The 16,737-nt window shown below is 44.5% G+C and overlaps 1 protein-coding gene across 1 annotated transcript; it reads right to left on the bottom strand.

The window, feature by feature from the left end:
• Positions 1 to 5,450: 5,450 nt before the first annotated feature.
• On the bottom strand, positions 5,451 to 8,156 carry LOC146206282 (uncharacterized). Its single transcript, XM_084587009.1, has 3 exons — positions 7,842 to 8,156; positions 7,568 to 7,748; positions 5,451 to 5,697 (listed from the first exon to the last, which is right to left on the bottom strand). Exons 2-3 carry the CDS (start codon positions 7,735 to 7,737, stop codon positions 5,505 to 5,507), a joined length of 363 nt encoding a protein of 120 aa, XP_084443135.1. The 5' UTR covers positions 7,738 to 7,748; positions 7,842 to 8,156; the 3' UTR covers positions 5,451 to 5,504.
• Positions 8,157 to 16,737: the final 8,581 nt, after the last annotated feature.

Below are 16,737 nucleotides of genomic sequence, written 5' to 3'. Positions count from 1 at the left end.
ACTTGAATTGTCATCTAATGGTTTTGCTGCCGTAGTTCATCAAGATAATAATACAGCGAAGATCCTTACATTGAACCTCGTTGCACAGGACCCCTCCGCGACGAAAAATGAATCTACTGTGCAGGATGCCAGGACGCGGTTCTTTACCAATACTGGCAACTAGCTTGTATCCGTGTGCTCCCAGCCCAGTCCATGATAGCGGGTATTTAGCTCAGTTTGCAGCTCACGTGTTTAAGTGCGATTCTAGTGCCGGTTTGTTCATCATGCCAGCGGTGAGCAGACAACGGCGGCTTCTGCTGCTTTTGTTGAGAGCGCTCTTGCTTCTATTGCTGAAGAATAGGCAAGCGCGGCGACAGCGGAAATGCCCCTGCTGGTGGGTACGGCCTGTTTCAGAAGGGCTCTATCGTACTGCTGTAGGTACATAATTTTGCTTACTATAAGTGTAAAATGAAAAAGTAGCGTGCCAAATGATATGCAGCAAACTATTTTGCAAATAAGCTGGGATATGCTGGAAGTATGCTGAGGGGGAAATACACTGGTAAGCGGCAATAAACCGCGGTTTTGTTATAAAACAAAAGATGCAAAAGCTATTTTGTTCCAGTATCCCCCCACCATCTTTATGACTGACCCACAGATTCGCCAAGCAGTAATAGACCGCTTTTATGTAATAAAACAAAAGGTGGAAAAGCTATCTTGTTTCAATAACCCCCCCCCCCCCTCCCCACCGTCTTTGTGACTGACCCATAGATTCGCCCCTGGTCAGATGTTGCACAGTTTGAAGTTTTTGTTAAGCTAAGGTGCTAGTCATTTAATAAATCCATTGTGTTAGGATAAACCATTCGAATAGTGTGTGCCCCCGTACACCCAAGAAAGGCAACAAAAACACATTTTATATTACACTGTGGCACATCAGTGCGAAAAATTATCAGCGATTCATCCCTCTGTTATGACTGCATGACGGAGAACGGTCATAAACAAAAAAATTGTATCCCCATCATCAGAACACTCAATGAGTGGCAAGTTACGGGAGAATTTCAGCTCACTGGTTCTCATTGTTGCCATATTTTAGTAAACAATTGATCTGTAATATTGAAGGATATCGTGCTAGGCTGTATTTCTGTCTTTTCATCATTAACATATTACATTTTGTGTATTTTTTGTCAACAGATGCGTCGCATGAGAGAAGGGGACTATCAATTTTTTTTTTAATTTTAACGAATGACGCCACCGCTCTTCGATGAATTGTTGAGCTATGTGGCCCCTGAGCTCACCAGGCAACACGTCGCAAGAGAGCCCCTGGAGCCAGGCGAGCGACTAGCAATAGAACTGAGGTATGTTCGATTCTTGGTTTATGTGCAGTGTTTGAAATTGTACTGTGCTTCGATTAATACTTTGTGTGGACAAGAATTTGACAAATGTCGGAACATTGTTGAGATTTCTTAAATTAGGAATAATCTGAACCTGCAATCTTACATATGCTAAATCTTCAAATAGCAAGTCCTGGCACTGTTTTTAGAGAATGAAATTATTGAATACTAGGATGTGGTACCAGTAGAGAGGCTGAGCAAATACTTCAACATAAATTCATTCTCATCTTTTTCTTCCAGTTGCCTGGCTTCAGGTCAAGACATTTGCAATGTTGCTCTGGCATACCGTGTTGGGATAGAAACCACACGACGGTGCATTCATGAGTCTTGTCGGGCCATATGAGCACAACTCAAGGATCGCTTCATGCAGGTTGGTGTACCCTTTGAAGTGAAGTCTATCACCCATTTAAATTGCTTTCAAATCACTAGACCCTATTTTAATTTTGGAAAAATTGAAACCGCAAAGGACTGGCTGATGTTACTAAGTATACAGGATAAGTGGTCTTTTGTAAGCAAATTTTCTTCCTTATATCAGACTTCTCGGCCTAGAAGTTCAATTATTATTTCTGCAGGCTACAAAAGGTATGATGTAATCATTGTTTTGAGTTAGAGCACATGGCATGTCAAATTTTGGCCCATTGCTGTGATACAAATGCTTTTCTGCAGTTATTGAAACTTCAACAGACTTAGTTTGGCAGTCACATTGTGTGTTAACTTGCAGCAAACAAAATTTTAAATGCAACCTGCTTGTATATAACACCTTACTGCCCTGTATAGCTGCTAGTTTGTTTGGGATTAGTTACTACTTAAAAGAACATATTGTTACATATATATTATCCTACAGCTCTTTCTGCTTTTTATACCAATGATGTGTAATGGTTGAAATGTTTGTTTATTAGTTTGCTGCCTGCTTTTGTTTGTATGTCTTGAACCACCATATTTTATATATTGTAAGGCTGCTTGTGCTGCTGTTGTTATGCAGTAAATAAATAAGTTATGATTGTATGTACCTAAAGCCTTCCAGATTACTAAGATACAAGTACTGAAAAATGTGGTTTACAGTTATGCATACAGCTGGCCTGCCAGCTAAAAAAATGTGCACACTTGATGCATGGAAAAGTTCTGAATAATAGGAGATTGGCTTGGGCAGAAAATTAGAAAATCTACATCCATAACAGTCATTAAGGAGCATAAGTGAAAAAAATGAGCCAAATAGGTATTTAAATTTCATTGCAGCAAAAGCGCCACTTTATGTTTGCCGTCATAAGAGTTCAACCTTTTCACTCACAATGCTACTGCTGATTGCTTCCAGATGCCCTCAGAAAAAGATTGGAAAAGAATTGGAGAAGAGTTTGCCGCACGCTGGCAATTTCCTAACTGCTTAGGGGCAGTAGATGGAAAGCATGTGGTCATTGTTTGCCCCACCAATTCAGGGAGCAGATACTTCAATTATAAGGTAAAGCTAGGTGTATTATAGACAACCATTATGTACATAGCATTATTGCCGTGATAAAGTCAGCCTTAGATGTTAGTTCATTTTCATCAACATTATCTGACACTAAATGAATGGTTTCACATGGGAGCATTGAATGTGAGCAGTCATACTTGAGTGGCACAAAGAACTGCATTTCTGACATTTAAGTTAGGTTGTGGCACTTCGAGCCTGAGAAAAGCACAACTTGGTGCGCACAATGCACACCACAGAAAATCTGCAAAGTCTGTCATGCAAGAAACTTCGATCTGAGAAAATGAGTTCATATTTATTTATGAACACATTGAAGCTAGGCACATTCAAATTTACAGCACAGCTAAATGGACTGTAGAATACCCAGGTTAACCTCCTTCCCGTATGTTATGAGTAGCACTGCTATGAGCCAAAAAATGGCATAGAAAGGGATTGGTGCGCAATTTGAAAATACCAAAGACAAAAATGGGTAAACAAGAAGTGAAATAATGTGACGTAGGAAGATAGTGAGAGACCGGAAAGCGTGGCGTGACATGGTCAATAGGGTCACGAAGAGTCGGACACGACTGAACGACTGAACTGAGAGGATGTGATGACACACAACTGGAAGTAGAGCCAAAAATGGCATAGAAAGGGATTGACGTGCAATTTGAAAGTAGCAAAGACTAGAATGGGTAGAGAAGAAGTGAATTAAGAAACCAGGAGCAACCAACCGCAGCACCCGTGCTTTCACATTACTCCAATGCAGATTCTGCAGCTCTCTTTAATTTTTTTTTATTTATTGTTGTCCTTAGGGTAGGAACATTACAGAGGGGAGGGGGTGTAGTACAAGAATACAAAATATGCACAACGAAAAAAGCATACAAGTAATATATAATAAAAGAGGGCAACATAGTTACGAAATGCATAATACTGCACAAGTATTAATTCTTAATTCAGACAACAAAAAGTATGACAGTGTATCATTAAACAATATGTAAGCACTATTTTCGCAGAAAAATTATAAATACATGGCACTCTGAGGTGAACACACAGAAATTAATGCAAAACTTATACAGTACTAATGAAAATTTGCATGGTCTACATTGCTCACGGCAGACTGGAATAAAGAAAAATGAGTGATGGTTGTGATAGGATTAGGAAGGCGATTGCAGTCTTTCACACATTAAGGGGCACATTAAGCTTAAGCATTTGTGACTAATGCATTGAGATGGCACATGTGCTTATTGTGCTGTACTTTCCCATTTCAGGGCACCTATTCAATAGTGCTCATGGCAATTGTGGATAGCAACTGCAAATATGTGCTAGTTGATGTGGGTGCAGAGGGAAGAAATAGTAATGGTGGTACATTTAAAAACAGTGATTTCAGAATAGCACTGACAAATGGGGCTCTTGATATTCCTGAAGTTGGGCGACTGCCTGAAACCAGCCTGACAGCTCCATACGTCTTTGTCGGCGATGAAGCTTTTCAGTTGAGAAAAGATTTCATGCGGCCATATCCTGCCAGGCACCTTGAGGATGAAAGAAGAGTCTTCAACTACCGATTAAATAGAGCAAGGTATGACCTCGTGCTATGTCATTAGGCTTGATAAAATATTGAAAACAAGAAGCCTGCAAAAGAGGTAAAGAAACATTTAACCTTCTTTGTTTCCAAGGATGTGTATTTCATTTTACAGACAATGTGCCGAAAATGCCTTCGGGATCACCGCAGCCAGATGGCGTAATCTGTTGAAAACCATCGCCCTGCTGCCAGAGAATGTGGACTATGTCGTGAAGGCTGCCTGTACGCTGCACAACTTCCTCACTGTTCGCAATCCAAGATCAGAAAACTTCACGGATAGAGAAGACAGCTTTGGAAACGTTGTGTCAGGTCACTGGCGGCAAGGCATCCAAGCGGTGCTGGCCAATGATGCACAGCCTCACTTCTTCCCACTGGAAGCGACCCAGGCACGAAATTACCATGGCAGTGCTGCAGCTGCCCGGAATCTTTTCGCTGCATACTTTTGCAGCAAGGCTGGAGAGATTCCTTGGCAGTGGGAGCAGCCAGGTATCTCCAAGGAGAAAGCCTTGCATCGAGTGAACCAGCAGCAGTGCCATTCATGCCAATGAAGATAAGCTATATTTGCAACAAGAGTACATAATGGGTACCTCCAAGTGCTCGAGTTGCTTTGAGCTGTAGTGGTGCCCCAGAAAAGATGACAATACAGAATGTGCGATTGAACTAAACCATTACATATCATAAGCTTCACAAGTTTGGCCGAACAAACACACATCGCTTCTATTAAGCTGGGAACAAATCGACACTTCGAGCAGTTTTATCCGTAGGCCATTTTGGTACTCTCGGGGAACCCTTTTTATCATCTTTGCAATGGTCATCCCGAATAAATCACATTCGTCGTATACATCGGGGACTGCAGCACATTAGTGACGTTTGCAACTTGAGCGAGAATGGAATTTTCATCTAATGCTGCTCTCTTTTTACGTTTTCCATGTGCAGGTGTCGATGGCGCTCGTGATGCTGGTGCTCCCTGTGATGCTTCGTCCCATTTTGATGCTTCGGGCACTTGTGACGCTTCGGGCACGTGTGACGCTTCGGGAACTTGTGAGGCCACACGTTCCAGCAGCTCCACACATTCACGGGATGTGGAGTCCTGGAACTGGCGTGATGCTGACTATGAGTCAGTTGTTGACGTGTGATGGCTGTTGGGTGATGTGCCTTCCAACAGTGATGGCACATCTTCAAACCGCTCCCTGTCATCTGTTACTAGCAGTATGCTTTGTTGACTGCACTCCTCTAGACTGCTTAGCTCTACCTTTACAGCAGGGCAGTGTTCGCGTGCCCCTTTTGTGAAGTTTCCAGAGGTCCTGCAAACAAGAATATGTATGCACACCATGAGCTGGGTCTTCAAAATGTTTGCTGCACTGTGTTGATGTATTTCCATCTGATACAAACTGTCGTTTTAAAATTGTCAATTTTAAACCTGTCCTGAAGTGTTTCCTTTCAAATGCATGTGGGTAGAAAATGGGGTATATGGCATTTCAACATACAGTGTGTATGCTCTAAGGTAAAGAGTATACTTGCTATCTCATTACCTAACCCAAAAAGAATTTTGTGCATTAGAGTGAAAGCATATTAGAGTGATTAGTGTAGCAAGAAAACAGTTTATAATGTATTTGTTGGTAATTAGTCATGATTCAAAGTGAGGATCAAGCACTCAGTTGTGCAGAATTAAGGAATTTCTGTGATTTGCATTAGCCAGATATTTCATTCAAGCGCATCACATCACATCACTTTATTTTCCTTAAAGACCCCTTGCGGGGTGTTACATAAGGGGTGGGTTTTTATGAAGTACAGGTGTTCAATGCAGTCAAAAAGTGCACTAGTCAAAAACAAAGGAAAACTGTCTGCTTTTAGCCTTGTGGTACAGTTAAGTTACTGTATATGAATGAAATTACTAGAAGAATCAATGTGACTTGTGAACCAAATACTTTGTGTGCATTGCAAAATTTTTGTACTTCACTCATAGGTTAAAATGTAGCTGCCGTGTATATGGCTTTGTCTTACATATTGTTTTCTGTGTTGTTACTTTACGAAGCGAATATATGTATTATGCACCAGATTTGGTTTTATGTGGACACTGCACTTGTGCACTTTTTTTTTAATACTCTGTGCATTACAAAAGTTTTGTACTTCATTCATAGGTTAAAATGTAGCTACCGTGTATATGGAATTGTATTTCATATCGTTTTCTGTGTTGTTCCTTTACGAAGCGAATATATGTATTATGCACCAGATTTGGTTTTATGTGGACACTGCGCATGTGGACGTTTTTTTTCTTTTAGTATGTGTGGTGTGCAATTCAGAATGTATTATATTCGTTATGTTATCACTGCAATGCTGTTTCCATTTTGAAAATGTCATGTAGCACAAGCAAACAAAACATTTGCAGTGCCAAAAAATAAGCTGCAAGCACTGAAGCGTAATATAAAAATGTTCTGCACGGATACTTATTTTATTCCTTGTTCAGTATATGCCCCTTAACATGCATATATAGTAGACCTGTTGTCAAGTTTTTCAGCTATGTGAAGTGTTCGTCAAAGTTCATATTGCTGCAGGTGTTAATATGTAATTTATTAAACTTCTTTTCACCTCACTGGACATATGAAAAAAGAATCATATTCTTGCTCAGCGCTGTAGGTTGTTGAATGCACGCTACTATCTAGAATTTGAAGCACTGTTGCACTGCATTCCCTAGGCATTTATTGACAATTCCCAAACACTCATCGCTTTATACTACCTCGCCTAACTTAATTTCCGACGGCTCTTACCTACATGAATAATTTGTAAATAGACATCGCTTTCCAAAATTAGAAGAGCGTACATCATTTCGGTCTACAACGGCTCTTGAATGACGTACTGCACAAGCAGCCCAAATAATTAAATATTTTTGCTTTGAGGTGGGAAGCATTAACACATAGCGAGGCTTGTTTAGAGAGCTAGAGCTTTCGCCAGTGGGCAACGGATGCAAAACACTAAAACTGCAGGAGCCATTTCTTCAGACCACAGTTCGGCACACATTGCTGTAGCTACACAAATAATAGTCAAGCACAGCGCTCGTAGGGAAGCTAGTACAGCGCCGTTGTCACAGGCAAAACAAACGGGCTACCTGCTTTCTCTACAGTGACATATCATTCCCATTACTTCGATAGCAGCGAAAAACTTTTATCGACTTACGGTCTGCACTCCATCGTGTCCCTTAAAAACATCATCAGGGTGCAATAGGGCCACATGATTGCGCTCCCGTCGACATCGTCAGCTCCGGCGCCGCTTTTCTTACTGTCTTGTTCTGCCATAAATAGCCGGCGGAACTTGTCTCGTAGACTCTTCCAACGCTTTTGAAGCATTTCTACGGCATCTGCGATGAAAACACGAGAACATACACGTCATTTTTCTTTTTTTTTTTTATGTGCGCTACATGAATAACGAACGAACAAGTTCAGTATCTTACCTTCACGTGGGAGCCCCGGCAAAAGTTCCGCGACCACCTCGCTCCATAGAGCCGCTGTTACAAGCTTGTTTTTGTGAAGTGCGTGGCCCGCAAGCCATAGCGGTCGCCGTCGTTAGCAGCTCGTTATTCACGTCATTCATTTGGCTGCTAAAGCTAGACGACGAGCTTCCACAGAGGTGGAGATCCGCCATGTTGCTCAAAATATGCTTGGAAGACGCGCCAGACCAGCTCCGGAAGACACAGAAGCAGGACGCCCGCTGATTAGTCGATGCTTGCACGCCGGAAATAAGGCGCGCGCTGCCGCGTGTAGCGCGCGCGCTGTCGGATCCGAGCGTCCGAGCGTCGTGAACGCGCTCGGCTTTGGCCAACGCGTCGCGCATGCGCAGACTTCCTCTGGCCGACGCGCGGGCCTCCAAGCGCGCAGCCGGCGGGACCAGAAGCAGCTCTTCGTAATCGCTTTCGTTTAATAACAGACAAAGAAATCACGCTGTTCCATTAACAATAATGCGCATCTGAAGTAGCACTATGTAAATGCATAAATTAAATATTTATTCATTAGAATATTTTGTAAACATTTACTTAATAATCAGTATGCATTTCTTAATATAGGAGCGTTCTTGTTGATGATATATGAAAGAACGCGAGAGAATAGGCACGTGGGCGAGCCATACCACCGGCTCTAGGTAGTTGTATGGCTCCCTCACGTCATTAAAGGAATAAAAAATCAAGTGTGGGACTCGGCGCCATGTTTTGGGGGCGGCCGCGGAGATTCAAATCGCGCGCAGAAAGCAAGAGCTTTTGAACCTCGCGCGGCCGTCCAAAAATGTAGTTTACAGAACAAAGGAGGCCGCGGGAGATTCAAATCGCGCGCAGAAGGCAAGAGCTTTTGAACCTCGCGCGGCCGTCCAAAAATGTGGTTTACAGAACAAAGGAGGATAAACGTAATTCGGTTGTTCCCGGCTCTAGCCGTTGTAGAGATAATCGTATACCTCGTCGGCTGGAAGTGGTTGATAGAATAGGCACGTGGGCGAGCCATACCACCGGCTCTAGGTAGTTGTATGGCTCCCTCACGTCATTAAAGGAATAAAAAATCAAGTGTGGGACTCGGCGCCATGTTTTGGGGGCGGCCGCGGGAGATTCAAATCGCGCGCAGAAAGCAAGAGCTTTTGAACCTCGCGCGGCCGTCCAAAAATGTGGTTTACAGAACAAAGGAGGCCGCGGGAGATTCAAATCGCGCGCAGAAAGCAAGAGCTTTTGAACCTCGCGCGGCCGTCCAAAAATGTAGTTTACAGAACAAAGGAGGCCGCGGGAGATTCAAATCGCGCGCAGAAGGCAAGAGCTTTTGAACCTCGCGCGGCCGTCCAAAAATGTGGTTTACAGAACAAAGGAGGATAAACGTAATTCGGTTGTTCCCGGCTCTAGCCGTTGTAGAGATAATCGTATAGCTCGTCGGCTGGAAGTGGTGTGTTTCTCGGCGCCATGTTTTGGGGGCGGCCGCGGGAGATTCAAATCGCGCGCAGAAAGCAAGAGCTTTTGAACCTCGCGCGGCCGTCCAAAAATGTGGTTTACAGAACAAAGGAGGCCGCGGGAGATTCAAATCGCGCGCAGAAGGCAAGAGCTTTTGAACCTCGCGCGGCCGTCCAAAAATGTGGTTTACAGAACAAAGGAGGATAAACGTAATTCGGTTGTTCCCGGCTCTAGCCGTTGTAGAGATAATCGTATAGCTCGTCGGCTGGAAGTGGTGTGTTTTCAAAGCCCACGGTTAATCTTAACGTATAGTTTTTAACGAGTTCGAAAACGCAAGACTATGAAATGCTTTTAGATAGTTGTTTTAATGCTGGCACAAAAATCCGGAGGGCTCCGGCTTTCGTAGCTAAGAATACTGGTTTGAGCTCGCAATAATATTTTTGGACAGGAAAAGCAAATTCGTGATCTTAGCACAGTCTTATGCGGCAAGAAACGAGACAGCCCTGCACCCAATAATTTCTCGCTAAGTGGCATAAAAACATTATTGGGGGACACTTAACTTCGCCTTTAAGGGTACGATGCGATAGCGTTAATGGTACATCTTGCGGTTCCTCCTCCTACGCGTACATGTAGTTTCGACTGCTCGCTTAATTACCAATCTATTATTTTTGTCTCTAATACTTTAAATGCAGCTACCGGTCGTAAGCGACCCCCCAACATGGATATAAAGTTCCGCTTTAACCAAGGCATGCCAACGTGCGAGCGTGATCTATAGCAGGTGCGTGCCCCATCCGGCACCCGATAAAGAGGCCTGAAAGGTTGATTCCTATCCATCCACCCCTTCTACTTCAAATGAGCAACGCGAGCTGACATGATCCTCCCAACATTTCATTGTCGCGTGGTCTCCTTACATACCGCGTGCAACCCACCGACAAATCGGTGCTCGGTCGTGTCACTCGCCAAAGGTATGCCAGGGATTTTTTTCGCACAACTCCGACAACGCCGGATTCCCTGCGGAATAGTGCCTTTAACGCTACCGCATTAGAATCATGCATGTCGGTGCTTCTCGAGCATTACTCTCGTGGAGGCTTCTTCATCGAGATCGACTAAAACACAAAATTAGCTTCGTTAAAAATTCCACCTGCCATGGCTCGCAAGTAGCAGAGTGTAGACTAGGAATTCTTTCCCCCTTCATTTAAACGGATAGACGAAACAAATTTTTCTCACTGCAGTTAGGCTTCATAATTATGCGTGATACATTAGTAGCCTTGCATCACGCCGTAACATTAGCCTACGCTTAGTGAATAATTTGCAATTGCATCTTTTTTTTTTTTCGGCCACATAATTTCAGTTTTGGTTTCACGTTGCCGAACGAAGGTCTTGACGAAACGAGCGAGTGTGAGATCTCGTAACTCATACAAAAGCTGCAATATACCCGCTGCTTTGTATTTTCGATTCAAGCGAACTCTTACGCTAAGCTGTTCCCAAGGCCGGAATAACCTCGACTGGACGAAGAGCTAGTATACGGTAGTTTTTGTGTTGCTCTCGCGATCTTATACTAACGAAAGACGTGGGAACCTTTGCTCGGCAACCTGAAACCGAAACTGAGACAGCGCGTCTGAACAAATGCAGGTTTAAATTATTTACTGAGCGTAGGCGAATTTCAGCAGTGTTTCATATTTACTGATGGCTCACGCATAAATCTAAAGAATGAATGTAGTAAGAAAATTTTGATATATCTACCCCTTCCAGACAGAAGGAACAGTATAGAAACGGGTCGCTTATAATACTTGGGGCTGTGCGCCGAGAGTAAAGGAATGCGCAAACGGAATGGGGCTTCCAGGGGAAGGACCCGGAGGTTGGCTACCATATAAGGAGGAAGTTGTAAGAGGATGAAGAAATTGAAATCTGAGGTTGATGCTAAGCGAATGAATGCACCTCACAGAAGGGTTATAATTAAAGCAGTAGAGGGGACATGCGTTTGGAGAGTGACGAAGGCTACGGCGGAAGAGCGAAATGGTAAAGTGTGAGGTGGGAAGAGGCAGGGGGAGGGAGGAGGGGGGTAGTGCGGTTTCGGGGGAGACTGCTTGCGCTCATTATGCACTGGCTGACGGATAATATCACCCAGGGAGAATTGAGGCTCCCATTCACTGCAAAAAACTGGCGTCTATGTTGTAGTTGGGCTCGTGACTGAAAAATCGCAAATATACCCCAGGTATTTGGGATCCGACAGGCCACATGGGTTTCAGGCATGCAGGCAGATTCCTATGCGACTGCTGCCAGATGAGAGGGTGAATGGGAATCGAACCCGGGATGCTTGCGAGTCAGGCATGTGTGTGTGTGTGTGTGTGTGTGTGTGTGTGTGTGTGTGTGTGTGTGTGTGTGTGTGTGTGTGTGTGTGTGTGTGTGTGTGTGTGTGTGTGTGTGTGTGTGTGTGTGTGTGTGTGTGTGTGTGTGTGTGTGTGTGTGTGTGTGTGTGTGTGTGTGTGTGTGTGTGTGTGTGTGTGTGTGTGTGTGTGTGTGTGTGTGTGTGTGTGTGTGTGTGTGTGTGTGTGTGTGTGTGTGTGTGTGTGTGTGTGTGTGTGTGTGTGTGTGTGTGTGTGTGTGTGTGTGTGTGTGTGTGTGTGTGTGTGTGTGTGTGTGTGTGTGTGTGTGTGTGTGTGTGTGTGTGTGTGTGTGTGTGTGTGTGTGTGTGTGTGTGTGTGTGTGTGTGTGTGTGTGTGTGTGTGTGTGTGTGTGTGTGTGTGTGTGTGTGTGTGTGTGTGTGTGTGTGTGTGTGTGTGTGTGTGTGTGTGTGTGTGTGTGTGTGTGTGTGTGTGTGTGTGTGTGTGTGTGTGTGTGTGTGTGTGTGTGTGTGTGTGTGTGTGTGTGTGTGTGTGTGTGTGTGTGTGTGTGTGTGTGTGTGTGTGTGTGTGTGTGTGTGTGTGTGTGTGTGTGTGTGTGTGTGTGTGTGTGTGTGTGTGTGTGTGTGTGTGTGTGTGTGTGTGTGTGTGTGTGTGTGTGTGTGTGTGTGTGTGTGTGTGTGTGTGTGTGTGTGTGTGTGTGTGTGTGTGTGTGTGTGCGTGCTCTTGCCTTGTTCTTGCCTTCTGAGCGCGATTTGAATCTCGCGCGGCCACCCAAAAGAGATGGCGCCGAGACTCTGCCTCGATTTTTTATTCATTTAGCGACATAGGAGAGCGATATAACTAGAGTAAAGCAAGCCGTATTGCTCTCCCACGTGCACATTGCATCGCGTTTTTACATACATCTTCAACAGGAACGCTACGATATTGAGAGATGTGAACTTACGATCAGTAAAGTTTTGCAAAGTATTCTTACGACTCATTATTTCTTTTGTGCAGTGATATTGAGCTTGCTTAGACGCGCATTTGTGTTAAATGGGTAGCTTCTTTTTTTTTTTTTTTTTTTTGTCTACAATTAAACGAAAGTGATTACTAAGAGCTGTTCCTGGCCCGCCGGAGTGGCGTAGTGTTTAGAGCGCTCGACTGCTGTGCCCAAGGATGCTGGATCGAATCCCGGCCGCGGCGGCCGATTTTCGGCGGAGGCGAAAAGCAAGGCGTTCGTGTGCTGCGCGATGTCAGGGTTACGTTAAAGGGCCACTGTCCAGGGAAGGGCCTTTTAAGCAAAGGAGCCCAGTGTTTCGATCAGGTACCGGAGATAGTCTGTGCAAAATGCTACAGTGACACGCGCGCCGCGAAGCAACGAAAATACAAATCAAAGCTCTCTCATGCTCTCCTTCGGGAAGCCGGCTACCCCGTTTCCTGCGCTGGCCCGTCGAGCCACAGTTATAACGTACTTGGTCCGTCTCGCTGACTGACGGGAGAAGAATGGGTGTCTACTGCACGCCGCGCGCTTTTCCTTCGCCACGGCCAGATTGAATCCAGCGGCGCGCGCTCCCTCGCCCGTTTTATTTTTTTTTTTTATTTTTTTTTCGCACACGCGGAGTGCCACTCTTTGGCCAAGCCTCACCTCCCGCCAAACGCGGAGGAGGAAGGGGAATTTGTCTTGTGGAGGCTAGACGACCTCGGGCAGGAGAGTGAAAAACCTTTGCGAGGGAACAGAAGGAGAGAAGTATAACAGAATCGGGTGATTGCGGTGGCTGTAACTGCGTTATTAGTTACTCTTTTCAAAAACATTTTGTGTCCTTGCGTTCTAGGGGCAGAGTCTCACAGTCACCGGGGAAGAAAATATTTTCGACCGGAGGGTGGACAGTGGGATTTTAAAGAACCTCAGGTGGTCGAAATTTCCGAAGCCCTCCACTACGGCGCTTGTCATAGCCTATCTCGCTTTGGGGTGTTAAACCCCATAAGTCAAACCAAATAAAACGTGAAGAGGTATATGAATCTCAGTCCATTCTCCCATCGGGAATTTCCCGCTTTACCATCATATAAATTTCCGGATTCACAGGTTTTTTGCTCTCTGTAAGCACTGTATGTGCAGGTTGTATTGAGTAAAAAAAAAAGGTAATAGTCAGTTTGCTCTCAACAACGAATTCTGTTATCTTATCAGCTTTGAAACTGAGAATGGCTCACGGACATTACACGACCGGAGGAAAACAGTTTAGGAAAGAAAGAAAACATGCAGTTCCCTCGTACTAACGGAGTAAGCATTCAAATGCCGAGAACATGTTCCCTTTCATATTGGAGCTGCCAGTGCATCTACTTACGACGTGAATCGAGGCTGCAAAGTCGAAGATAATGGCATTATGCCAAGTCAGTTCTTTAACAAGTATCAGCAACCTTCTCCGCACATCAACGATCCGTCACCAGAACCTACACACCTTCTCTGGCGACTCACACAGGCAAGAAAAATGTTTAGAATAGTGCTGCCGCGAACCGCTATACCGCCAGTCGCCAACTCATGCGCAGATTGCGTCTAGCGGCGGCGCTATGCGGTGTGCGATAACGCTCTGCTGTACTTTCCAATAATATTCATGGAGAAATGCAAGAAATAAGTTGCTGCTGACCATGTGTTACTTTTTTGCCCACGTCAAAAGGTTCAGCAGTCAGGCCTAGCTGTTTGCGTTTGCGGGTTCCGCGCCCAAAAACACCCATGAGGTACTTATTACTGAGAGCTGAAAAATGTACGGGGAATATAGAACTGAACGAGGGCAAGACAGGGGCGCAAAGCGAATAACGCGCATCAGCGGACCCTGCAGCCAGCTATACAGAAGCCATCGGAGCGGAACCGAAACAACGAAAGCAGAGCCCCTAATGAGGCGTCTGCGCTTATCCTAACGGAAACAGAGAGTCAACAAGAAAAACCCGGCCACTGACTTACTTCAAAGCCTGTAGAGGAGCATGCATAACTCGTTTCAGGCATTAGTAGCTTGGATACATTTTAGACGAGGTGTAGAATAGTTGTAAGGGTTTTGAGCAAAAATGTGTCACAGTCGTTTTCGCCGTCAAAAAGAAAAAAAGGAAAAAATGTCAAGAACGGCCATCAACAATATTCTGGGCTGGCAGCGCATATGTATATGGAGATGCATATGCAGCTGTAGCGTTGGAATTCGCACCCCATTTACGTTGCCTTTGGTCACGTTCTTTTGTGTCTGCGTGGTGTGTTCGTGGCTTAGTATTAAATGATGACAATGCGTGTTAAAGCGTTAGGCCGGACCGATTATTGGACCCTTGCCAATTTTGTTTTTCACATCTGCAGGCACAACTGTGGGCAGGAAAATGCATGCACGTTTTTGCGACGTCGATGACGAATCATTTGTTCTTCGTGGCTTCGGTGTTGAAGTTCCCAGCGAGGAGAATTGCCGGTGTAGTGAGATCAAAAGAGGCGACGCGGAAGTCTCCATAAATTTCATGACGTTTTCCGTGAGCTGTGATGCTCTCTTCGATGATTTTTTCCATTTTCAGGGAATCTGGAAAGTAAAATTTCGCTGAAAGAGATTTTTACGCTTGAAGGAATTTTACGAGCTAAACGTTTGATTCTTTTTTTTTTTTTACACACTAGAGGATATTTCAAGCTTCTTTTCAATCGAAGCTTTCAAGCGCCTGAAAAAGAGATTTTCGGGTCTTATGGAGGAAATTTCGGTTACGGCATGGGACATCAGTCCCTGAGAGACGGTTCGTTGCGACCGCGCGTTTCACCCGGGGACAGCTAAAGTATAGCCGAGATGCTAGACACGGGTTAATACTATTTCCCTCGCACTCCTCTTCTCTTCCGCGAACGGCGACTACGCGATACTCAAGTACCTTCATTATTTGCAGCTAGCGCTTTGCTTCACGGTATCGATTTTGTCTCGAATGTGTGCATTACTCGCGTATAAAACAGATAGGGTTCAACGCAGGTGATAATACCGCTGTCACACGGGCATTTCGAAGGCCCTCGAAGCGACTGCCCATCGACTCGAAGGCCTTCGAAAGCTGCCACACGGGCGTTTTCAATGACCATTGAGTCGATAGTCTATCGAGTCAGCGGAGCAGCCCAGAACTCTATCGAGATCTCGAAGGCCCTCGAACGTGCGCAAGGTTGCTAGCGCTGAATCGAGGAGCGTCACGCACACACGTGCACAGCACGTTTACGATACAAAAACGTGAACAAGCGTTATTTTATATCTTTAATTTACGCGGTAAAATATTAATATCCGTAATAATTAAAAAAAAACATCGCTCTTTTTAAAGCAAATAATTTATGCACTCTCTACCCCTGTAACATGCGCCGCAGAGAAATGGAAACGCAATGAAAAGCACAGCCGTATAAACGCCAGCGAGTTAAAAAAAAAAAAAACACACAGTTCTCTTTGAATAACAACTAAACATCTGCAGTTATTAAAGAAAAGGTAACAGTTACATTTTATTTTGCATTTATAGAGAGATTTTAGTTCTTTAAGCAAAACCAAAAGCAACCATAGTGGCGCCACAAAAGTTTGGCGCCAAACACCATAACTATTTCAATAGACTTCGAGTTTTGCCGTGTAGCAGCGGCACAACTCCTTCGAGTTCGATCGCGATTGAAAATCTCGAAGGCTATCGACTCAATCGTGTGACTAGGGTATAAGTCTAAATATTACAGTTAAAGTGTGTAACAGACTTACTACATAGCATGCGTCCAGTATTTAAACATATTCTTTCTTAAAGGCTGTAGTGTTATAGTATACGAGCCTGGAATCAACAAACGGAGTGCAAAACCAGGCCGAAGTCGAGTTCGGGGCGTTCACCTGAATGATACGTGGCACAGCGGCTAGCGTGTTCTCTATCGTACCGGTAGTCTTTGCCAAAAGTAGCCAGGCTGCGTAGCTTGCTTCCTAGTCGTATATGACGACCTGCAATATATGGTACGCTCCATTACTTTCTCATCCTTTCTTTTCAACATGGTTCGCTGAACAACACGAGTAGCGTTCTACTCAGGAAAATATCATCGGTGCAGACAAAACGATGTACAACTGTTATGCTTTTCTTTTTACTTTGACGTTCGTTAA

This window comes from Amblyomma maculatum, chromosome 1, assembly GCF_055883805.1.
Source record: "Amblyomma maculatum isolate TAMU_Amacu chromosome 1, ASM5588380v1, whole genome shotgun sequence".
Taxonomy (NCBI): domain Eukaryota; kingdom Metazoa; phylum Arthropoda; class Arachnida; order Ixodida; family Ixodidae; genus Amblyomma; species Amblyomma maculatum.
The sequence above is the reverse complement of the archived record's forward strand: the minus strand, read 5'-3'. Positions and strand labels throughout refer to the sequence as shown.